The sequence below is a fragment of the Antennarius striatus genome, chromosome 3, assembly GCF_040054535.1.
Source record: "Antennarius striatus isolate MH-2024 chromosome 3, ASM4005453v1, whole genome shotgun sequence".
Taxonomy (NCBI): domain Eukaryota; kingdom Metazoa; phylum Chordata; class Actinopteri; order Lophiiformes; family Antennariidae; genus Antennarius; species Antennarius striatus.
The window spans coordinates 5,472,929-5,497,273 of NC_090778.1; the positions used below are offsets into that span (position 1 = coordinate 5,472,929).

The 24,345-nt window shown below is 41.6% G+C and overlaps 1 protein-coding gene across 4 annotated transcripts in view; it reads right to left on the reverse strand.

Annotated features, from left to right (window-relative positions):
- Nucleotides 1–24,345, reverse strand: part of sema4c (sema domain, immunoglobulin domain (Ig), transmembrane domain (TM) and short cytoplasmic domain, (semaphorin) 4C) — a 95,144-nt gene that overhangs the window by 28,658 nt on the left and 42,141 nt on the right. For 3 of the 4 annotated variants that reach the window (XM_068310845.1, XM_068310848.1, XM_068310846.1), the window contains exons 3-4: nucleotides 22,580–22,795; nucleotides 4,328–4,482 (exon numbers count right to left, since the gene is read on the reverse strand). In XM_068310845.1, coding sequence (XP_068166946.1) covers nucleotides 4,328–4,482; nucleotides 22,580–22,703 — 279 coding nt within the window. In that variant the 5' untranslated portion in view covers nucleotides 22,704–22,795. The remainder of the gene's footprint in view (nucleotides 1–4,327; nucleotides 4,483–22,579; nucleotides 22,796–24,345) is intronic. The other variant, XM_068310847.1, reaches the window with a different exon arrangement.

Below are 24,345 nucleotides of genomic sequence, written 5' to 3' on the forward strand. Positions count from 1 at the left end.
CTATCCTTCCTGGTCACTCCCAAAGAGAACCTCAGCATCTTCATTTCTGCTACCTCCAGCTCTGTCTCCTGTCTTTTCTTCAGTGACACTGTCTCTAGACCAAACAACATCGCTGGTCTCACCACAGTTTTGTACACCTTTCCTTTCATTTTAGCTGAAACTCTTCTATCACACATCACACCTGACACTTTCCTCCACCCGTTCCATCCTGCCTGGACACGCTTCTTCACCTCTTTTCCACACTCTCCATTGCTCTGGACTGTTGACCCTAAGTACTTAGAATCCTCCACCTTCTTGATCTCTTCTCCCTGTAACCTCACTCTTCCACTTGGGTCCCTCTCATTCACACACATGTACTCTGTCTTACTGCGGCTAACCTTCATTCCTATCCTTTCCAGGACAAACCTCCACCTCTCTAGCTTCTCCTCCACCTGTTCCCTGCTCTCACTACAGATCACAATGTCATCTGCAAACATCATAGTCCATGGAGATTCCTGTCTAACCTCGTCTGTCAGCCTGTCCATCACCATAGCAACAATAAGGGGCCCAGAGCTGATCCCTGATGCAGTCCCACCTCCACCTTGAACTCCCCTGTCACACCTACAGCACACCTCACCACAGTCTTACAATCCTCATACATGTCCTGCACTGCTCTAACATACTTCTCTGCCACTCCAGACTTCCTCATACAATTCCACAGTTCCTCTCTGGGCACCCTGTCATTAGCTTTCTCCAGATCTACAAAAACACATTGCAGCTCCCTCTGGCCTTCTCTGTACTTCTCTATCAACATCCTCAAAGCAAATACTGCATCTGTAGTACTCTTTTTTGGCATGAAACCATACTGCTGCTCACAAATGCCCTTAGTCTAGCTTCCACTACTCTCTCCCATAACTTCATTGTATGGCTCATCAGCTTTATTCCTCTGTAGTTGCCATAACTCTGCACATCTCCCTTTTTCTTAAAAATGGGCACCAGCACACTTCTCCTCTATTCCTCAGGTATCTTCTCACTATCTACGATCCTGTTTAACAACCCAGTCAGAAACTCTACCGCCTCCTCTCCTAGACACTTCCATACCTCTACAGGTATATCATCAGGACCGACTGCCTTTCCACTCTTCATCCTCTTCAGTGCCCTCCTCATTTCATCCTGACTAATATTTGCTACATCCTGGTCCACAACAGTCACCTCTTCTAGTCTTTGTTCTCTCTCATTTTCCACGTTCATCAACTCTTCAATGTACTCTTTCCATCTTCCCATCACACTACTGGCACCTGTCAATAGGCTTCCGTACCTCCAGGACATTCCTGACAAACTCCTCCTTCAAGATAACTCCTACTCCATTTCTCTTCCCATCTACACCATGATAGAACAACTTGAACCCTGCTCCTAAACTTCTATCCTTGCTACCTTTCCACCTGGTCTTCTGGACACACAGTATGTCTACCTTCCTCCTCTGCATCATGTCAACCAACTCTCTACCTTTTCCTGCCATAGTTCCAACATTCAAAGTCCCTACTCTTAGTCCTATACTCTTGGTGTTCCTCTTGTCTCTCTTCATGCGAATACACTTTCCTCCTCTCCTTCTTCAACCTACAGTAGTCCAATTTCCACCGGTGCCCTGTAGGTCAACAGCGCCGATGGCGGTCGTTGTTAACCCGGGCCTCGACTGATCCGGTATGGAAGTCATAGGTTTGATCCGCATCTTTGTTTTGGCAAAAGTTTTACGCCAAATGCCCTTCCTGACACAACCCTCTGCATTTATCCAGGCTTGGGACCGGCACAATAAGACACTGGCTTGTGAGCATGCACAAATTCATTCGGTTTTTGTTCTTGTATTAGCATGCACAAATTAATACAAGAACAAAAATCGAATGAATGACTTCAATATTTAAATAATTAATTACTGAAAACGAGTCGGTGCCATACATTCACTGGTGGTTAGAGCTCATTGAAATGTTGCTTAAAACAACAAAAGGTCTTGATAACTTCCAACTAGCTCACATTTAGTGTTGGAGAAAACACTAAATAACAACTAATTAATTGGTAAATTTCTGAAAAAAATCTGATCTGAAAAAACCTGTAAAAATTCCTTTGCTGACCTAAGCTCCATTTATGCTACCACAGCTACGTCTGACCATGAAGCATCAATCTGTCCTGATGCGTTGACATGGAAAAAACAGTGGGATGACAGTGAAGTAAGTGTCGACAGTAACAAATCAGTTAGTAAATTGAAAACGGCAAAAGCAGGTAAGGATGCACGATGTTTGAGCTACATTGCCCTCATTCGCGTCTGATGTTATTGCTCCTTTTTGTTCATTTCATATGTACCTACAAATCCTGGTAAATGTGCCAGTTTGGAATGAATGCAGAAGACATAAGGAATCTGTATCTGTACCATCTAGAACAGAGAGCATTAATGTTGATGTTTTTTTTTTTAAGTTATGAGGTTTTATTTATTGGGTGAATTCAGTAAAACCTTATCAGATTATATCAGGAACAATTCAATGTTACACAATAACACACAAATAATAAATATTAATAATTCAAATCAGAGAGTAAATAAAAGCGAATCTTCTTCCTCTTCCTTTAAACCCTCCATTAGATCATTAAAAGGCTGGTTTAATTTTGCTGAGAGCTAGCAGCTGATGGCTATAAACAATAAGCTGCAGTCTTTTCAACTAGCTAAGTGAAACTAACTTTCATCATTAAGCCAGGACATGTAATATTCATCACCCTAATGCTGCATTACATTTTAGCTCTGCATTAACCCTCGTAACACTGGAAAATGTATTTTGTATTGGAGGCAAAAATTTATAAAGAGCACGTCTTGTATTAATGTCCTCAAAATGAAGTACATTACATGTAAGTATATCACATATCTTTACATTCTGTGCTAATTTAATAAAGAGCTGTATTCAATTTTGACTTGCATGATAACAATTCACTGCATTTTGTCAGTTCATCAGCTCTATAAATGATTTTCTCTGCTTGAACATTTTAGATTTGTCTTTCAGAGACCTAATGTTTGTGGGTCAAGCCTTAAGTAAGGCTATTTTCAGTAAAGAAAAAAAAAAAGCCTTAATGGGGAGCTCTTTGCTGACAGCGGCAATTAAACATTGTGTTATATTTGTGACCCTTCAAGGAGGACACTTTAATAGATTTTGAGAAGGTATTCAATTGCTTGGCAGTTCACACATTATTAGCTTCTACAAGGCCTGAAGATTTAATAAAGGAAGCACAGGCCAGACCCATAAAATACTAAACAGGTAGTGTGATGCACTTAACGTTATTTTGACATTATTTGGCCCTATGATTAGTTGCCAGGCTTTCTCAAATGTCCAAATGTCTAAAATGTGCACAAGAAAAAGAAATGAGTGCTGTTGGGAGATAGCAGCAGCAACGATGTGTGGCAGAGATTGTTTTATAATTATTTTCCTTTCCTGCTTAACCAAGCTGAACGTCTGTAATATTTGAGCTTTCATATAATAACTATATCACATTTAATATCATAATTGAATATGCTGTATTTAAATGGAGTATTTGAAAACGTGTTTGTCTTGGCAGTGTGCAGGCATCAGCCCGCGTAGAAGAGATAGTGCTTTTTTGTTCTTGGACTGTCCATCACGGAGCGCTACGATATTACATCTTATAAGTTATCATTTAATTTGTTGAATTTTTTACAAGAACATTTCAGAAAGTGTGGGTGTGCGCTGAGGCTGTTAGCCAGACAATGGTCTGAATGTAATTTTTTTTTTTTCCTGAAAATCCCTCATTTATTATATTGAACTTTTGTAAATTTTTAATCCCTGTAAAGGTCCAGTGTGTAGGATTTAAGGGGATTTAAAGGCGGAAACGGAATATAATATTCATAATTATGTTTCCATTAGTGTATAATCACCTGAAACTAGGAAATGATTTTGTTACCTTAGGAAACACACAGTACATCTCCTGAGCAGGGGGTCCATCCACAGCCATTATAAATACAGCCTGTTTACTTCCAATTCACTCCATTGTGCCAAAATCAGCTGTGATTCAACTCAAGTGGGCTCTAGTTGAGTATTAACTGAATGTCAGTAATTGGAGCTAAAACGTCTAAAAGAATTACTTTCATTTACTTCTAGAAATTAACACATACCAATGTCCTCTTTTCTTACAAGGAAGAGGATTTTGCCCACAAATCCACCAGCATTCTGTTAATTAATGTTGGTCAGTTATGGATTTATGGATAATTGGGACCTCACCTCAAAATTATATCAAAAACTTAACAAAAGCAGAAAGCTGTGTGTGTGTAAGTACATGTATTTATGTGTATGTGTGTTACCTGTGGTCGTAGTTGTCTGCTGATATCGTTGGGGTCCAGGGCAAACAACGCTTCCCGTGCTCCGATGTACAAAACCCTCTCGTGGTCAGACAGGGTCAGCATGCTGTAGTTGAATACTCCCTGAACGCTAAATCTCGCCATGCTGTCCAACACATCTGGAGGAAAACACACAAATGTATCATTATTACATCACCGACAACACAAAACGACACAACAGCTGATCTTTTTCTAACCATCGGCCCCTTTGACAGATGACCGAATGGAAGCTGAGAAGAACATTTCACACTTCTCTTGTGGAGATGCATTTATGTCTCAGTTATTCACACCAACATGCCTCGCCCACTCACCACCACCTTTAGCTTAATGCCATTCATTGTGCTAATACTCTGTGTGGGTCATCTCACCCACATTTTTGCTTCTCGTTTGGAATGGGTCACTTGTTTTACACAACTTTCAGAAACCGGCCTATCGAGTCCTGCAATTTAAAACCTGAAGCCACGTAATCTATTGATTTCAATTCATTACTTATAGTTTCTACCTCCATTTAATCCTTAAACCTGCCCCAATCTACCAATACCAGAGCATTTCTTTATAAACAGTAGAGGTGATGCGTGAAAACTCGCCTGAGGGGACAAATCCAACATGAACCACCTGAGATCCCTTTGAGTCGAGGGAACATTTTATACGGACTTTCATCTGATTGTTTTGGCATGATGACTCAAAACACTGTATCTGTTCATTTGTCATCAATTTTGTTTCAAGACATGGGCAGCTGTTCAATAAAATGCTCCGAAAAACCCATTGCACACCACCTGTCCAGGACTGCATGGCTGATAAACAAAGTAAGCAGCTGGTTGGCGAATGAAGCCTTTGGCAGCCACAGAACCAGAAGTAAGAATAAACATTGTAGTGTGAGAAACAGTGTTCATTTGTTTAAATTAAAAGGAGCATGAATCAAAAGGAATACAGTACTGAATTTTGAAAAATCGAGCATGTCTACTTCGATTTGTTGTATCAGGTTTATAATAAGAAATTAAAATGCACTGTTAATAACATTGTTAGTTTTGCTGGTGAAATTGTTAGAATTTGCAAGGTTCTCACATCTCGCTGATAAACAACAAACCGTGCTGCTATTAATTTTAATTGGAAACTGATTGACATGCATTCAAAGCAATCCACTGGCATGACAGAGTCCATTTACAGAACACTTACTTTAAATCAAACAGCAAAACTAAGAAAAAAACACAACAGAAGATACGAAAAAGATCTATTTTTCCTTAAAAATGCATAATTTGGTTCTAATGAGTTTATAGAAACTCACCACAACATCTAGCTTTAGGATCTGTTAATTGTCCCTGAAGCCTGGACCAAAACTTTTGCAAACTCTGTATTTAGTTTAGAAACTGGGGGGCTACTCTGGTAACGCCCAGATCTGCACGTCAGAAGTGAGATAAAGTGGAAGTTCATCTAACAAAGCTAAGGGAGTAAACAAAACAGAATGAGACAGCAGTAAGTCCCACAACATCTTATTTTATGAGGCACCCAGAACAGCTAATAGCTCAGCGTCCAATGGCAGCTTGAAGATAGTATTAGTATTTTTCTGAGTAGTATGGTGCTGAATGCAGATGAGGTCACCGTTATTTAGACTTTATGGAGACGGTTGTGAACCTTTAAAAATCTGCAGAATCAAGAACTTTTCACCTATAAAAGGAACAACAGCTTCAATCAGCCAGTCCTTTAAAGCCACTTTAAAAAGTGAGGTTTGTTATTGAGGCAGATGCATTCATGCACTTGTTCAATACAAATACCATTAAGACCGGTCATTCCCAAATTGAGAAAATCAGCTAACCTTGTTTGAGAAAACAACTTAAATTGTGTTTGCCTCAATTGAATGCAGCTTTTCGACTAAGGATTGTTAAAAGACTCATATATTCAGCACTGCAGCATTAAGAAGAGCGGCTTAATCTAGGCTAGACACAGCACCTACACACAACAATACAGGGATTTAGAGTTGGACCTAGAGGCGCTATTGCAAATGGAAAACGAGATCTGAGTGACAACGTGGACAGAATGCAGAGCTTATAAATGCACACAAATAATGGAAGTAAATCTGCAGGTGTGATTAGATTATTCATTATCTGAACTGAATATACGAATCACATTTAAATAGAAGGCCTCAATGACTTCTTTTCTACTGATTGAAGTATTAACAGAACATCAGGCTCCTTGTAAACCCATTCATAATCAAATAGCTGCATCAATGTGTCCCCCCCCATCCCGGCTCGTCTTTGGTTAAGGGCTTCTCAACATTTTTAGGTTGTTTCCCATTCAAGACAAACAATCTCCAAAAAAGATGATGAGAGAATCATAAAATGTTCTTTGCACACGGTCCTGTCTGAGGGGTTTGTTGAAAAACTAGAGCTAGCTTTTTTTTTTCATCAAAATTTCAAAAAGATGCACCCACTCTTTTGCTGTTCACTCAAACACACACACACACACACATACACGCACACACACACACACATAGCATCCAAATCCCCTGACTAGCATACAAACAAACTACTGGTGCAGAGCAGATGAGAAAGCAAGACGGAGACAGGAAGAACAAGAGAAAGGATGGTGTTTAGTTTTCATTATCCACACTCTTGTTGCTTGTAGTGTCACCTTGTTCTCCCTCTCTCCTCCTTGCCTACTTTATCTCGGCTGATAGAATGTGTGCAAAACGCGAGGCAACGGCAGCCTACATCGCACATAATGCGATCACATAAATTGAATAAGAATACTTCGTCTTTTTTTTTTGGTTTTGACAGCATGAATATTTTCACTTCTTTTGCCGTTTTCCTGACTGAAAATAACAGCCGAGATCCGGCGAGGGAAACAGCAGGAACTGGTATGATTTATGGTGTGACTAACTGCTCATGAGACACTGTGGCCTAGTTGGGACTAAATAGACTTATACACATGGAAAAAGCTGTGCTGGATGAATGTGTGTGTTTGTGTGCAAAAAGAAAAAAAAACAAAAAAAAACTACAAAAACCCAACAACCAATCAAAAAGAAAAGCCCAGGTACAAAAGAGCGAGGCTTGTTACTGAAAGCTCCAGGTGTTGAGTGTTAAGACTTTTTTGATGTCATTGAAGTGTTTTTCGCAGGCATGAAAGTCAGTTTTAGTTTTTTTAGTTCTTGGGAGATTTTGTTTTTATTACATCAAACGCAAGGTGATCCCTTTCTATGCAACGCCGCACATAAAGTGCTTCTTATTTTCACAGAAAAAACAACATTCCTTTCAACTGAATGCGAGCCAAAACCATGCATTTTAATCCAAAGGTGACGTTAAAATCAACAAAAAACTAGCTCAAATGTTGTTGTATCTCACTTTACAGGGGAACAGCAGAGCGGTGTGAATTGAAAAGCTATTTATGGACGCAATAGTTTCGCATTCAGACTTTAATTAGGTAATTTTGGATATATTCTTACTGGTTGTTGCAGTGGAAAACAAAAGCTCCTAGCAAGGAGACAGCAGGAACGTTGTGTTTTTATTCTGAGTTGCTTCTATTTGCAGTCGCCTCATCGCTAACCTCTCCTCTTCCAGACTCTTGGCTCTACATGTGATCACACTGCTATCTGTCCTGTATGTACCTGCAAAAATGAGAGTAATTACGGTACCTTGTTTTTAAAGTCATTTAATTTTTTTTATTTTTATCGACTACTTATTATTTCTGCCCTGAACCAACTTTTTGCTTGAATTTCTTGACAAGTTAAATTGTCTCTCTGCGTGGACAGATAATATCACTATTATTAAACTATTTTTTCCTCAAATTCTGTCTATTTTTCTTGAATTTTAGGTTTTTCCTTTTTCATTGCACACCACTGAGATTGCCTTTGCATTTGGGGTTCTTATTATATTTAATCTAGTCTTTTCTCCCCTCATGTTCTGCTTTGTGTTGTTACTTCTTGTGATCTCACCTGTCCTGAACATTGCTTTTCGTCTGTGAATTTCGGGCTGCTGTTTTTTTTTGTTGGTTCCTCTGTGTACAAACCGATTTCAGTAAACACTATGATTTTGGCAGACAACGGTTGTTTCCAGAGTTGTATATTTGGGCCCTGTTTTTCTTTCTTTTGGTCCTAACACTGAAACTGCCAAAACGCTTACTACTGCTGAGGTTATCCCACAGGATAGACCTATGGTATAATAATTCATCTAAATTGCTTTTTAAATAATAAAGCTTTTAACTCAGAGTGAGCCCTGTGCGTGGGGATAAATTGTTACTCCACTGCAGATTGAAAAAAAAAGTTTGACCTTCTCCCAGAGGTTACCCTGGGAGCGTTTGCTGCCCCAGGCATGGGTGCAGGAAGTAACCAAAGAGTAAATTCCCACTCGCCACCCACACAGTCAAGCTGATGCTGTCGTGACTCAGCTTGTAATTTTGCGGGAGTCTGGTTTTTTGAGTGTCTGGATGGTAGCTTATCTGCTTTTACCTGAAGGCTGATAATGGAATATCCCTTTTGTAAAATTTGTAACCACTGTGGTGAAACAGCTATCATCAGAATTAGTGCTTTCAAAAGGGAATACTGAGGAAGGAAATACTGCGTTCGCAGAGTAAATGCTACGTTGGTAAAACTTTTATAGAAGGTTTCTCTGATGTCTTGTTCCAACGAAAGCAGGCTGTATCACACAGAAATACTGCAGAACAGCATTGGCTCATTGCTTTAGAAATGATGCAACAATCTCGCCCAGTTGTATTGGTGTAAACTGGCAGATTTTACAGCCTCACGCTGCAGACCACATTCTCTGGGAAGGAACGGCATGATTCAGTTTGTTTGGTTGTGTAAACTCACTCTCACCCCAAGAACACCTCGCCCGCCAGCCTTTAGAAGACTTTACTTTGAGAATTCAATGTTTTTGAGATATTGTCTTAATTCAAATCATAAAAGTTTGCTTTACTGCCAAAAGTATGTTCTGTGAGGTCACAGTGACAAAAATCCAATCAGTTCTTTTGTTGATTCCAAGTGGATGTGTCTTTGCGAGTTGAAATTAAATTTTCCTCAAAATAATGTGTCCAGGAAAATGGACAGACAGCTCAAAAGCATAAAAAAAGCCTCTGGCCATGGATGTAGCTAGCAGTGGGACATAAGGAAAGCCAGAAAGGCGACGTCCTGTCGGAGCACAGAGAGACAGAGGGAAGACAGAAGGAAGGAATACATATCCAAAGTAAAGGAGAGGATTAGAGCTGAATTTGGCTTATTATTTGAAGAGCAGCACATGAAAAATATTGGAGGTTCTGTATGGATGAGAGCTCGATGGGAGTGAGTGAAGGGAGAGAAAGGGAATGGGAGAGGCAGAAAAAGAGAGAGAAGGAGAGAAAGGGAGTGTGGCGGCATCCTCAAGGGAGAACTGAGCACATCTGCTGTGTTCCACACAGCTGGCCAAAAAAAGTCCAGAGCTGCTGACACACACACACACTCACACACACACACACACACACACACACACACACACACACACACACACACACACACACACACACACACACACACACACACACACACACACACACACACACACACACACACTGGGTCGGGTACCTGCTCAGTGACTCGTTTTGCCTGTTTGAAGTTATCAGCGTTCCTGTCATTAAAAGGTGATGCGGGTGGATGCAGTTACCATGGTGACCACACCGTGGCAGTCCTGAGGTTACCTGCTGCAGGGTTATCCACACCTGAGGTCTGTCACTATTTATGAGCATGAGAAGCAGTGTGTGTGTGTGTGTGCTTTCTGTGGTTGAGCTCAAACTTAAATCAACATCATCTGTAGGTACAAGAAAAGTCTTGGATGTTATTGTAGCTGTGGAAAGTTGGATACAAAGTTCAAGTGCCAAAAAGGAGCTAACTTTATGCTGTGCTCACAGTTACACAGCAGAGCGAGTCTTGTCTTAACACCATGTGCACAAGAATCAGCTCTTTATTTATCCTCTGTCAGACATTTTAAAACTAGAACTGGGACCATTCCATCATTTAAAGGCTCTGGTGTGTGTGTGTGTGTGTGTGTGTGTGTGTGTGTGTGTGTGTGTGTGTGTGTGTGTGTGTGTGTGTGTGTGTGTGTGTGTGTGTGTGTGTATTTAAAGGCGGTTTGGGGTAAATTATAAGGTCTTTGATGCTTGGAGACAACGGCTTGTGGAGAGCAGGAAAAAAAAGAGAGAATATAAATAAATGAGTACAAATAAAAACTGAGGGCAGAGATGAGGGCAGGCATAATGAGATGAACAGATGATGGTAGAAATACAAACAAAAGGGCAAAAATAGAAATCCAGTGTTGAAAGGGAGAGTACAAAAGACAAACAACTCAGAGTGTGACTCAGGTCAGTACCGCCAGAATGATCAGGAATCCCTGAAACAACTTGTCATATGCTGAGTGTCCTTTTGTCTTCTGACACATGTGAAACGGCGATAAAGTAAGAAATAGAAAAAAAGAAAGCATGACAGGCATCTGCATCTGAATGTGTGAGTGGATGATGCTGCGCTGTTATTATCAGCATTAAGAGAAGTTGGAGACTGGCTGGAAGACTGAAAGAAAACAAGATGAGGTTACCACCTGTCTAATTAAATGTGTAGTTGTGGAATATGGTAAATATAAGGGACACCTCAAAGTATCTGTCACAAGCAATATTAGAGCTGCACAATTCATCTAAGTCACTAAAAGTTATGAAGGTTGTTATATTTAATTCATTTTATTCCTACTTGCAGGAAGCCATTTAATAAGGGTCTAAAAGGTTGTTTGACTTAAAGAAATATTCAAATACACCATGTGCAGCCTTGGTATCTCAACACAAAGACAAGAAGCAGGCTATGACCGACAGCAGCAAGATTACTGTAACATTTTAAATTTGTTTCAACTTAATAAAACTGTATAAAAAAAACCCATATTAATAATATTGGTAACCTCGCAGCAGCTTCAGACATGCATTGTATCAAAACAAAATCTTAAAAGTCCTTTACAAGTTTGCTTCCATAAAAGCAAAGAATTATTGGCACCAAAATAAACATTAAGGCAAAATTCATGTACATATGTATAGCTGATTCTAAAAGCCCCTTTATGCCCAGTGTTAAAAGTGCACATCTTGACAGACACAGCCTTCCACCTGTAATCTACAGCGGTATTTGTGCTTATGAATAATGCCACCGCAGAACTCTGGAGGTAGAGTTGACTCGATGTCAGTAAGGTACTGCAAATGTGTCGGAAGACTATAAAGGAGAAAAAGTGAAAAAAATGTCTCTGTGCACAGGTACTGATGCATTAATACCCCCACTGACAAACTCTTTTTAATTTGCTAGGAACGTCTCCACAATCTGCTCAACCTCATTATTTTTAGTGCTGTTGAAACTTATGACTCTTCACTGCCCTCTTGTGGATGAATGAATCTATATAATCTCAAACATTTATGATTTGTGACGACAACCGTACCAAGTTAAAGCAATATGTAATCCAGTGATGCTCAAGCTTACAGTATGCAATGAAGTACCCTAAAATTGGACGTGTGCAAAGTACAATATCTGAGTACATGTCGTTTTTCAGTTCTGTCAGCGTTGGTCATCATACTTGTGGAGGGAGGGAGCGCCTGTTGCTTCAAGTCCAGCTGGAAAGTTCTCCATCCAGGCCTTTCCTCTGTAATCTGCTTCCATCAGCCATCCAGCTGAGCTCCAGCCTCCCTCTCCCTGTCTGTTATAAATACATTCAGCCTCTCCTTATAGCTTCTAACCACGGAGCCACTCACACACCAAACTATAATTAAAGGCCTATTTTGGGGAGAGCTTTGAAGTAGCGACAGACACCGACTGAGAGAGGCAGACGCAGACAGACAGAGGAGCAGGAGACGTTGTGCAGCGCCCACACAGACAGGCAGATAACTGAGCATGAGCATGGAGCATCATCAAAAACCTCTGTCTGAGCAGGTACCCTCTTTGAAAGAAAAACAACACAGCGCTGCGCCGATTCCCACGTGTACGCTGAAGCCTCGTCTGCAGGAAAAGACGACAAGTTCACTGGAGAATCAGGTGTGAGACAGAATGAGAGCAGAAACAGAGAGACAAGAAAGGAAAGATAAATACGCTTTTACTAACTCGATCTGCAAAAACACATTTTGCCAATTGCTGACGTAATATTTATTATTTACATAAATCAGTGCAAGACTATTCAGAATGCAACAAAGGAAATTCATGCTTCATTTCTCACTGTCAATAAATCAATACAAAATGAAGAATAATGCATTATTTAATCTACTAGTTTCTGCATGTGTTAATGTGAACCTTTGTCTTCATTTGTGTTTTCTACACAGCTTTCTTATTTTCAACAAGCAGTGATTGAAAAAGAGCAAGTGAGTCGACAGAGTTTTGGACGAAGAGATGGAGGAATGGGAAAGCAGGAAGAGAGAACACAGTAAAGCGGATTATCACAGCAATGGAAAAAAAAGTGAGCCCAGTGGTTTCGCGTAAAGGCAGATGATGATGGCGGAGGGGGGGGGGGTCGTCCCTTGCAATCTGCAACAAGCAGAACAAATCAAGAGCTTGTTGATTCCTGAAGTACCACCTTCATGGTATGACTGGTACAGCAGTAAGCACCAGCTGGGAAGCCAGGCCTTTCACTGCGATGTTGCGGTAATGACACACACAGACACACAAAGGGAGGAAAGGGAGCCTGTGGAGCTGAATGGGTACAGTATAGCATTACTAAAAAAAAATTGGAATTGAACTAACTGAATGATTTATATGCCAGAAAATGCAGAGAAAATCACAAAAGAAAAATGTTGCTCGAGTAAAAACTTGTAAGTCAGAACAATATCCTTAAATTTTAGTTTGCTAATGCGGGTTTGGATAAACCAATTTGATTTCCTCAGCCAGGAAATCTGGCTGAGGGGTCAGTAACACAACAACCCGCTGCACCATAAAATGTTAAAAAGTGTGTTGCATTTTGGACACGCATGACAATATTGTTTTCAGGGCGGGAAAATACACACTTCTGATTGGCTATGGAAAGGGCAACATAGTGATACAGTGAAGATAGAAGCATGTACCCTTAATAGGTATATGCTTTGAATATACCTATTAAGGTTCTCGAGGTTCTATGCACACTATTTTGGTTGCAATAACAATGAAAAACCATAATTAGATTGTCTGGATGTGTTCTTTGTCAGTTCTCCAATGTAGAATCACTACTGATACTTTATAAGAATAGAGAGAGTAGAATGAAGTTCTACCCTCTCTATTCTTTGGTGTTGTTATTTACAGATTGCATTACTAGCTACTAGCCTGACATGAAAACTAGAACCGTGTAGAACCGTGTTTAAATGGATCGCATTAAAAACAGTGAGATGTAAATCAGATCCTTGCCAAAAACACATCTCTTTTGTGGGGGGTACGATGGTAGCATTGTCACCGCGCAGCAAGGCGGTTCCGGGTCCCGCGTCCCAATCTGTGCAGACTTTGCATGTTCTCCCCGTGTCTGCGTGGGTTCCCTTCGGGTTTTCCGGCTTCCTCCCACCTCCAAAAACATGCGCTTCAGGTTAATCGATGATGCCAAATATCCCAAAGGTGTGAGTGTGTGCAGCGTGGTTGTCTGTTTACGTGTGATATATTAGTGCACTGGCATCGCGCCCAGAGTGTACCCTGCCTCAGGCCCCCAGTCAGCTGGGATAGGCTCCAGCTCCCCACGACGGCGGATGAAGCAGGTTTTTGAAGATGAATGAACTTCATCATCAACTACCTGCTTATTTAATGTTACTTCACACATTTAAATATTTTACCCTCCTGTTGATGTCAGAAATGAAATGCAAAGAGCTCAATTAAATGATCAAATAATTATTAAATAAGGTCTAATTTGAAGCTCAACCAAGTAATAACATCATCAAATTGCTTGCTTTTTTCAGACCCACATATTTTGAATTCGTATTTTTGTATTTGGAAATTTATGATGCATGAAGCAGCAAATATTTAATGTTAAGACAATTATTTGACTTCTGCAACTGTTGTTGATTGTCATTTCTGTCTACATTCTGTTCTCTGTAGCGTCAAATAAGTTTTATAGCAAATATCAAGCAAAATGCATCACTCAGGAAATAACAACCACTCATCTTCTAGTAGACAAGACGATGGCAATTCACCTTGTGAGTCTCATGTCCTGCTGGAGCCTAGCTCAGTTGATTACAGGTGAAAGGCAGGGTATACCCCAGACAAGACGCCAGCACATTGATTGACCACACAGGAATCAAACCCCGAACCTTCATGCTGTTAGGAAATAATGTTAAATAAATGATTTCTATTTTACTAGTGAAAATAAAGGATGCAGAAATCATTATTTCTATATTATTATTTTTTTGGGGTGTATGGGGGCGGGGCTTAAAGCCAATTAACCTGCATGTGAATTGATCACACCTAAAATTGTGCTAAACCATTTATATTTATGATGCCAGGTGTCAGAAGGAAGTGTTTTCATTTCAATTTACAACGTGAGGCATGAGAAGCCTCTTGGGCTTCAATGTGAAATGTTCCCTTTTTGTGTCAATGATGTCAATAGTGGTAAATAATGTAGCCGCAAGAGGACACAAGCCAGTGTCTTATTGTGCCGGTCCCAAGCCCGGATAAATACAGAGGGTTGCGTCAGGAAGGGCATCCGGCGTAAAACTTTTGCCAAAACAAAGATGCGAATCAAACCTATGACTTCCATACCGGATCGGTCGAGGCCCGGGTTAACAACGACCGCCATCGGCGCTGTTGACCTACAGGGCGCCGGTGGAAATTGGATTACTGTTGGTCGAAGAAGAAGAGGAGGAAAGTGCGTTCGCTCGAAGAAAGAGAAGAGGAACACCAAGAGTATAGGACTAAGAGTAGGGACGTTGAATGTTGGAACTATGGCAGGAAAAGGTAGAGAGTTGGTTGACATGATGCAGAGAAGGAAGGTAGACATACTGTGTGTACAGGAGACCAGGTGGAAAGGTAGCAAGGCTAGAAGTTTAGGAGCAGGGTTCAAGTTGTTCTATCATGGTGTAGATAGGAAGAGAAATGGAGTAGGAGTTATCTTGAAGAAGGAGTTTGTTAGGAATGTCCTGGAGATTAAAAGAGTGTCGGATAGAGTGATGAGTCTGAAGCTAGAAATAGAAGGTGTGATGTTCAATGTTGTTAGTGGGTATGCTCCACAGGTAGGATGTGAGCTGGAGGAGAAGGAGAAATTCTGGTCGGACTTTGATGAGTGATGCAGAGCATGCCTAGAAGTGAGAGAGTTGTCATTGGAGCAGACTTCAATGGACATGTTGGTGCAGGAAACAGAGGTGATGAGGATGTGATGGGCAGGTTTGGTATCCAGGAGAGGAACGCAGAAGGACAGATGGTAGTTGACTTTGCAAAAAGGATGGAAATGGCTGTAGTGAATACTTTCTTCCAGAAGAGGCAGGAACATAGAGTGACCTATAAGAGTGGCGGTAGGAGCACACAGGTAGACTACATCTTGTGTAGACGGTGTAACCTGAAGGAGATCAGTGACTGCAAAGTAGTGGTAGGTGAGAGTGTAGCCAAACAGCATAGGATGGTGGTGTGTAGGATGACTCTGGTGGTGAGGAAGATCAAGACGGCAAAGGCAGAGCAGAAGACGAAATGGTGGAAGCTGAAAAAGGAAGAGTGTTGCATGACTTTTAGGAAGGAGTTAAGACAGGCTCTGGGTGGTCAGGAGGTGCTTCCAGATGACTGGACAACTACAGCTAATGTGATCAGGGAGACAGGTAGGAGAGTACTTGGTGTGTCATCTGGAAGGAAAGTAGATAAGGAGACTTGGTGGTGGAATGAGGAGTGTATACAGAGACAGAGGTTAGCCAAGAGGAAGTGGGACACTGAGAGGACTGAGGAGAGTAGACAGGAGTACAGGGAGATGCAGCGTAAGGTGAAGGTAGAGGTAGCAAAGGCCAAACAAGAAGCTTATGATGACTTGTATGCCAGGTTGGACAGTAAGGAGGGAGAGACTGATCTACACTGGTTGGCAAGACAGATAGATAGAGATGGGAAGGACGTGCAGCAGGTTAGGGTGATTAAGGATAGGGATGGAAGTGTATTGACAGGTGCCAGTAGTGTGATGGGAAGATGGAAAGAGTACTTTGAAGAGTTGATGAACGTGGAAAATGAGAGAGAACAAAGACTAGAAGAGGTGACTGTTGTGGACCAGGATGTAGCAAAGATTAGTCAGGATGAAGTGAGGAGGGCACTGAAGAGGATGAAGAGTGGAAAGGCAGTTGGTCCTGATGATATACCTGTAGAGGTTTGGAAGTGTCTAGGAGAGGAGGCAGTAGAGTTTCTGACTGGGTTGTTCAACAAGATCTTAGATAGTGAGAAGATGCCTGAGGAATGGAGGAGAAGTGTGCTGGTGCCCATTTTTAAGAACAAGGGAGATGTGCAGAGTTGTGGCAACTACAGAGGAATAAAGCTGATGAGCCATACAATGAAGTTATGGGAGAGAGTAGTGGAAGCTAGACTAAGGGCATTTGTGAGCAGCAGTATGGTTTCATGCCAAAAAAGTGTACTACAGATGCTGTATTTGCTTTGAGGATGTTGATAGAGAAGTACAGAGAAGGCCAGAGGGAGCTGCATTGTGTTTTTGTAGGTCTGGAGAAAGCTTATGACAGGGTATCCAGAGAGGAACTGTGGAATTGTATGAGGAAGTCTGGAGTGGCAGAGAAGTATGTTAGAGCGGTGCAGGACATGTATGAGGACTGTAAGACTGTGGTGAGGTGTGCTGTAGGTGTGACAGAGGAGTTCAAGGTGGAGGTGGGACTGCATCAGGGATCAGCTCTGAGCCCCTTCTTGTTGCTATGGTGATGGACAGGCTGACAGACGAGGTTAGACAGGAATCTCCATGGACTATGATGTTTGCAGATGACATTGTGATCTGTAGTGAGAGCAGGGAACAGGTGGAGGAGAAGCTAGAGAGGTGGAGGTTTGTCCTGAAAAGGATAGGAATGAAGGTTAGCCGCAGTAAGACAGAGTACATGTGTGTGAATGAGAGGGACCCAAGTGGAAGAGTGAGGTTACAGGGAGAAGAGATCAAGAAGGTGGAGGATTCTAAGTACTTAGGGTCAACAGTCCAGAGCAATGGAGAGTGTGGAAAAGAGGTGAAGAAGCGTTTCCAGGCAGGATGGAACGGGTGGAGGAAAGTGTCAGGTGTGATGTGTGATAGAAGAGTTTCAGCTAAAATGAAAGGAAAGGTGTACAAAACTGTGGTGAGACCAGCAATGTTGTTTGGTCTAGAGACAGTGTCACTGAGGAAAAGACAGGAGACAGAGCTGGAGGTAGCAGAGATGAAGATTCTGAGGTTCTCTTTGGGAGTGACCAGGAAGGATAGGATCAGGAATGAGTACATCAGAGGGACAGCACATGTTAGAGGTTTTAGAGATAAAGTCAGAGAGGCCAGACTGAGATGGTTTGGACATGTCCAGAGGAGAGATAGTGAATATATTGGTAGAAGGATGCTGAGTTTTGAACTGCCAGGCAGGAGGCCTAGAGGAAGACCAAAGAGGAGGTTTATGGATGTAGTGAAAGAGGACATGAAGGTAGCTGGTGTGAGAGAAGAGGATTCAAAGGACAGGGCTAGATGGAGGAAATTGATTCACTGTGGCGACCCCTGAAGGGAAAAGCCGAAAGGAAAAGAAGAAGATGTCAATAGTGGTAAATCTATTTAAACGCGGTACTCCGAAAACAAGAAGATGCTTTGAACAAGAACAGCCCTTGAGTGTCATTTTCATTTGAATCCATATGCCCACTTCAGCTCTCACACAGTGTGTAGGACAACAGAGAGCCCTCCGGGTCCTGACATCTGGTCCTGCTGTTAATCTTCTCTGACAAATCAGCACAGGGTCAGAGGATGAGTGACACTCAGCAGATAAAAAAGCAGTGATGAATCTTTCTTCCATCCCATCCTACTTCTTCACTCATCTATCCTCCCAGTCACGCACAACCTCGATCTGCCTCCTCTCCTGCCTCGCTCTCAACTACTCATTACTGTAATTGGAGGCTTTGGGGAGATACGGCAGGAAAGGAGAAAGAACGAGGGGAAAAAAGAGAAAGCCTGAGAGAGGGCTTGAGGTTTCTAGAGGTCAGAAGGCTGGCCCTTTTCTACTCGTCCTCTGCTATGTGCTTCTTTCTGCCACCATCTCTCATTCTAGCTTTCTTTTTTTAAGTCAAGAGGCACATATTTGCTTTGGCTTTTTAAAAAAAATAAAAATGCAGGGCTCATTTGCTGCATCAAAGCAAAACAGTTTCAAGCCAAATATCAAGTTTCTGAGGCCTCTTTTTTCTCTTGTTCTCTTCAGTTCCCCTCCTTCTGTTCTTTCTTTCTTACTTGGTGGCTTTCTTTAACCACAGCTGCTGTGGTTTGTTGTGGTCTTGGCTTACTGGCCTTCAACATTATGGACTGAATGTGCGACTGTGTGTGCACAAATGTGTGTGGATGTAGGAACACTATAGGGAAAACAGAAAAAAGGGACATAACAAAGACAGCAAGGAGCAGCAGAAAGCAGCAGCGTTATCAGCTGATGTGTTTTCAGTGGTTCACAGAGGTTAGGGGGGGATGAGGCGAGTTTAAAGCAACATAATAGACATTCAAAGTAAAATGTGACCAATCCGGTAAGAATGGGGGAAAAAAAGTCTTGAGGTCAGACACAATGGCAGAAGAGGTAAAATCCGTTCCTCTTTAAAGGAAAAGCTCACTGTGTCTAACTTTATGTGAAGAAAGTACCCAGAAAAGAAAAAATATCCATCCATTCATCCCTCCATCCATTCATCAATCCAAGATGCTTAAACGTCCTCTTTGAGGCAGTGACTCCCTCAACCTGGATGGGGAAATCCACAGATTTCTGAATAAAAAATGTCCACAACACAGTTTATTCCCCATGAGAGAGACTTATTAGGACTTATGGACCCATGAAGTTTGGCAAACTCGCTCAGAAGATACAGAAAATAAAGAACAGAACAGCTTTTTTGGAGGGTATTATTATAATATTATTAACTTTTGCCCACATAAGAGGAGGGGAATTGCAAATTTGTACAATATTAAAGTAAAAAAATATAATAAACTAAACAAAGAGTGAAAGAAATCAAAATGTGTGCACTGTTTCAGTGGTTAATAATTAAAAATAGATTTTTGAGCAGTCATCATCATCAGCTCTATTAAAGCCACTCATACCAACATAAACGTGTCATCAGGAGACAACACTGTGAATGTGAACAACCACACACACACCAGAACCTCACGTAAAGAACATACAAGAAGACACACACACACACACACACACACACACACACACACACACACACACACACACCTTATATTAAGAACGTACAAGAAGAAGATACACACACACATACTCATGCACGTACGAAAGCACACACACACACACACACACACACACACACACACACACACACACACACACACACACACACACACACACACACACACACACACACACACACACACACACAGACACTCAAACACAAACACAGAGGATGTTTGTGTTTCTTCCTCTGCAAACTTCATGTAATTGCCTGGTGAGGGTGGAGGGTGGGGTAAATATATCTCTTAGACCATCTCTGCCCCGACATAACCCACCACCACCCTCTCCCTCTCCCTTTTCCTTTTCCTCTCTCTCTCTCTCTCTCTCTCTCTCTCTCTCCCCCTCTCTCTCTCTCGCTCTCTCTCTCTCGCACACACAGACACACACGTGCACACACACACGCACACACGCACACACTCACTCGCGCGCACACTTCCTTCCTGCACTTCTGATTTGCAGAAGTGCAAATCCCTCAGACTGCCGTCCTAAGCAGTGTGCGCACTCACATACACACTCACACACACACACACACACACACACACACACACACACACACACACACACACACACACACACACACACACACACACACACACACACAAATAAACAGAGAGGGATTAGATAGGCAGACACACAGTTACACACACATGTACATGTTAGTTTAGAAGCTTTGTGTCTAATGCAGATGCCATCATGCAAACACAGGGTGAATGTCCAGCAGTATCTGTGTGTGTACGTGTGTGTGTGTGTGTGTGTGTGTGTGTGTGTGTGTGTGTGTGTTTTCTTCCTGTTGTTATTTGAAGCTAAATCCTGTCCTTTTAAGGCAGTTACTGGTTTCTTTTTCTCTTTTCTGTCAGTATTTCTCTGTGACTCTCACCCGTCTCTCTCCCTCCCTCCCCCCCCCTCTCTCATGCTTTTTCCACTCTATATACTCTTCAGAGTATACTCTCTCTTCCCATGTCTCCCCCTCCTTCCCCCCTCCCCTTCTGCAGCTTTGTTTTTCCATTTCGTTCCTCCAATCTCCTCCCCAGGACTGCATCAAGAACTCATCCATATAAGTCATTTAACCTGGGATCGAGGCTGAAAATCTTATTTTTCTTCTGCACAAGTAGAACAATTTGTAAACGGATAAAACAACTTGTTCCTGATGCAAAATTTCCATCAAGAATCTTTCTGCACTCTATTGCTGCACTCCACTCAGGTATAATTTTGGCGTGATTGGACTCTTTTCTTGATTCATGAGGAAGTTTCTATTTTAGAGGCCATATCAAACTATGTGAGGGTCTATTAGGAGGGAAGAACATTGTCTTTAATATCTGTAAATGCTTCTTATCCTATGGAAGTGTACTGCACAACTTGTGTCATGTACAACCTTGCGTTCGCTGTCCCTGTTTGCCTGTCTGGTATGTCTTTACCACAAACATGTTCTGGTCAAAGTGTAAAAGAGATCAGAGCTGTTTTCCACCAACACTGACTTGGTCGCATGACTGAAATTCAGCAGAAAGTATTGATGCACAATCGATTGTTTCTCCCCCCCATCCTGTCCTCACATCCTGCTACGACACCCGTGACGGATATAGCACAGAGGCATGAGAGGAAGGATGAGGAGAGTGGGGGATAGGGGATGGGTGGCGAGCCGGTGGTGTTTGAGATAGGGGTTGTAGAAAGGGGCTTTTTGAAATATCCTCACACTCCACCACCGCTGCTGCCACCGCGAGCACCATTCTCCTCAAGAGAGGCTGAAATCGGAGCTCTTTGTGAAAAAGCCATAAGATTATTTTGGGTTCATGCGTTGATCTGCGGCGTACAAAAGCAAAGCAGGGGAGGGAGGGATAAAAAAAAAAGGAGGAAAGGGGAAAGGAGAGAAAGATATGGGATGAAAGGTGGAATAGGTGCTATAGAGAGGTGAGAGAATATAGCTTTCTTTCCCATATTTTCCCCTCTCTTTATAGTATTCACCCTAATCCCCAGGAGAGAGAATGTAGCACTTCTCCTTTGAGGGATTAAAAGACTATGTCTCAGTTTGCAACAATTGGTATTGTTCAGTGAAGAAAACTGTGCCTGGCTGCGGAGGAAGGCTGAGATAAAGAGAGCAAATACAGTTGAGCGCTGGGATTATACTGATGTATTGTTTTTTTGAGTGTCGATGTCACCGTTTAGACTAGAATCAGAAATCATCCACCTGTGATATAATGGAAAATCCTACCTGATTACTGCACTAGAATATTTTTTTTTGTATTATTGGTTTTGTATGAGATTTCTGACCAGATAAAATAATAAAATAATCCAGGGCCTTTCAGTTCTAAGCCTATAAAATCAATTTTAAAATCCACCCTCATAGCAAGTCTGTACTAAATTTGAAAATGCAGTATCTAATGTAAACATAATACACTTTATACAGTGTAATACATGTGTAAATAAACTGTATGAGTCGGTTATCCCGAGCTAACAAGCTTTTTGGGGATCCTGGTCCAGAAAGGTGAAAACAAAGGTCAAAGAGGGATGAGACCCGCCGCATTCCCAGCTGGCTGGCACGTTAGTGGCTGCCACAGCTATAGTTTGCTGAGTAATCACTCAGTCAGCAAGTTCATGGAATTAGATGTCACAGGGAACAGTTCTTTATAGACATAAAGAAAAAATAGAATTTCCAATGAGGTGTCCTTGTGGCAGTTGTTTACTGTATACAAACTACACAAATCTGTCTCTAAAGATGTTAAAATATTTGTGATGACTCATGCCGTAAACTTTAATTCTTCGAGTTAATTGTTTTTACCAACTAGATCCACATAAAAAAACCCTCAGCTAAATGATAAAATGTTGGTCACCTGCATGGTGGGATTAGCTAGACGCTTTTTTTTTTACTTCGCAGTATCAGCCCTGCGCACTCACCTTGGTACCGGACTGTCTTGCGTGGTACTGGGTTCCAGTTGAGACCCAGAGACTTGTCCCATCTCACCAAAAACACCAGGAGCAACACCTTCACCCCTACCACGCCTCCCATGTCAGCTCCCATTCGCCGGAACTGGCGTTGAGTGATGGATCGAAAGACGAATCGGTTGATCAGAGCAACAGGAGAGAGAGAGCAGCCTGGACTCTGGCAGCCTGCTGAGATAAAGACAAACACATCAGCTTGAAGCAGCAGTTCACTTTATTGGTCTGATTATTTATCAGAAACTGTTTTGTCACAGCAGGATTTACAACTGAACACAGTCATCAAAATGCACGATAATGTAAAACAGAAATGAGTTATACAAATCATTAAAGTCAAAAAAGACATGATGTCATCAGTGTGTGTGTTTGAACATGTGTGTCTGCCAACAAAAACAAATCAAACGTTTTAATGACTTTTGGCCGGGAGGGTTGATGCAGGATAGTCCCTCCCTGTTCCCCCGCTCACTCTGAGCGGTAATCCAGTTATCTCCAAGCAAAAAACAGCTTATCACCGCACTCGCGTCAAGACAATTCAGCAGAAGTATATTAAACTGGTGCTGAGTTATCAAAGCTAATTGGCGCTGGCAAAGCATTCAAATGCCAATGTGTTGGGAAATGAATGTCGAGGCAAGGACAATCCAATAGCACTGTGCTGTAAACGGATTGGCTTATACGTAATGAACATGTCAAATATCCATCACAGACTGACATCGCAGGTTGATAACTGCACGAAACGACGGGTGCAGGTGAAACCGGTGCCCCTCAGAGAGAAGAACATCTTACATACACAAATAATAAGAAATACAAAAAAAAATTTTTTAAATGTGTTTTTGTATGCTCATGAAGACCTTAAACCTTATGACGCACTGTAATTTGTAATGAGCATAAACGCTCTAAGTAACTTTCAAATGAAATCCTCTTTTTTCTGTTAGGACTGATCTTGTTCTTTTTGTCCAGTATCATCAGTGGACTGGTGCCGACAATCCATTATGTTCAATGGTGTCGAGCGGGTCAAAGAAAGACATATAAAATAAAATAAAAAAACATTCTGAATAGTATGATGGAGAAATATAAAGATTGAAATATTACAAAGTTGTAATTCTTTAATTATTTCATCATTTTGAAGAGGAGACCATCATAATTGGTTGTGGGTGTTGCTGGAGTCTATCCCTGCTGACTACATGTGAGAGGTGGGATACACCCTGGACGTGTCACCAGCGCATTACAAGGCCATTCAAAAGACAGACAAGCATTCACGTTCACACTCACACCTATGGATAATTTTTACTGTGACCAAGTTACATATTTTCCAGAGGGAACCCAGACAAAGGGAGAAAATACACAGAAAAGAATGGAGCCTGGAGCCTTCTTGCCATGAGGCAACAGCGCTACCCGCTGTGCCACCATCTCCTAAGTCATAATTTTACAAGAAAAAATGTCACATTAATATTATTGAACTTCTCTGCTACACATTAAAGTTGAAGCATCAGAGGACTGTTGGTGGCATCAAAGTGAGGAATGTGGAGCATCTTTCAAGGCAGCATTTAAGCACATATTTTATAAGTTAAGGTTAAAAATGATAACATTTTCAGTACATCAAGGCCCCACTATTTCAAATATCAGGACTTTGAAAGATTTCAAAGAAGCTGAGCATGTTCCAAAGAAAGAAGCAGACAGATCTGACGAAAATTGTGGAAACTGGTGGCAGTTTGACTTTATGATCT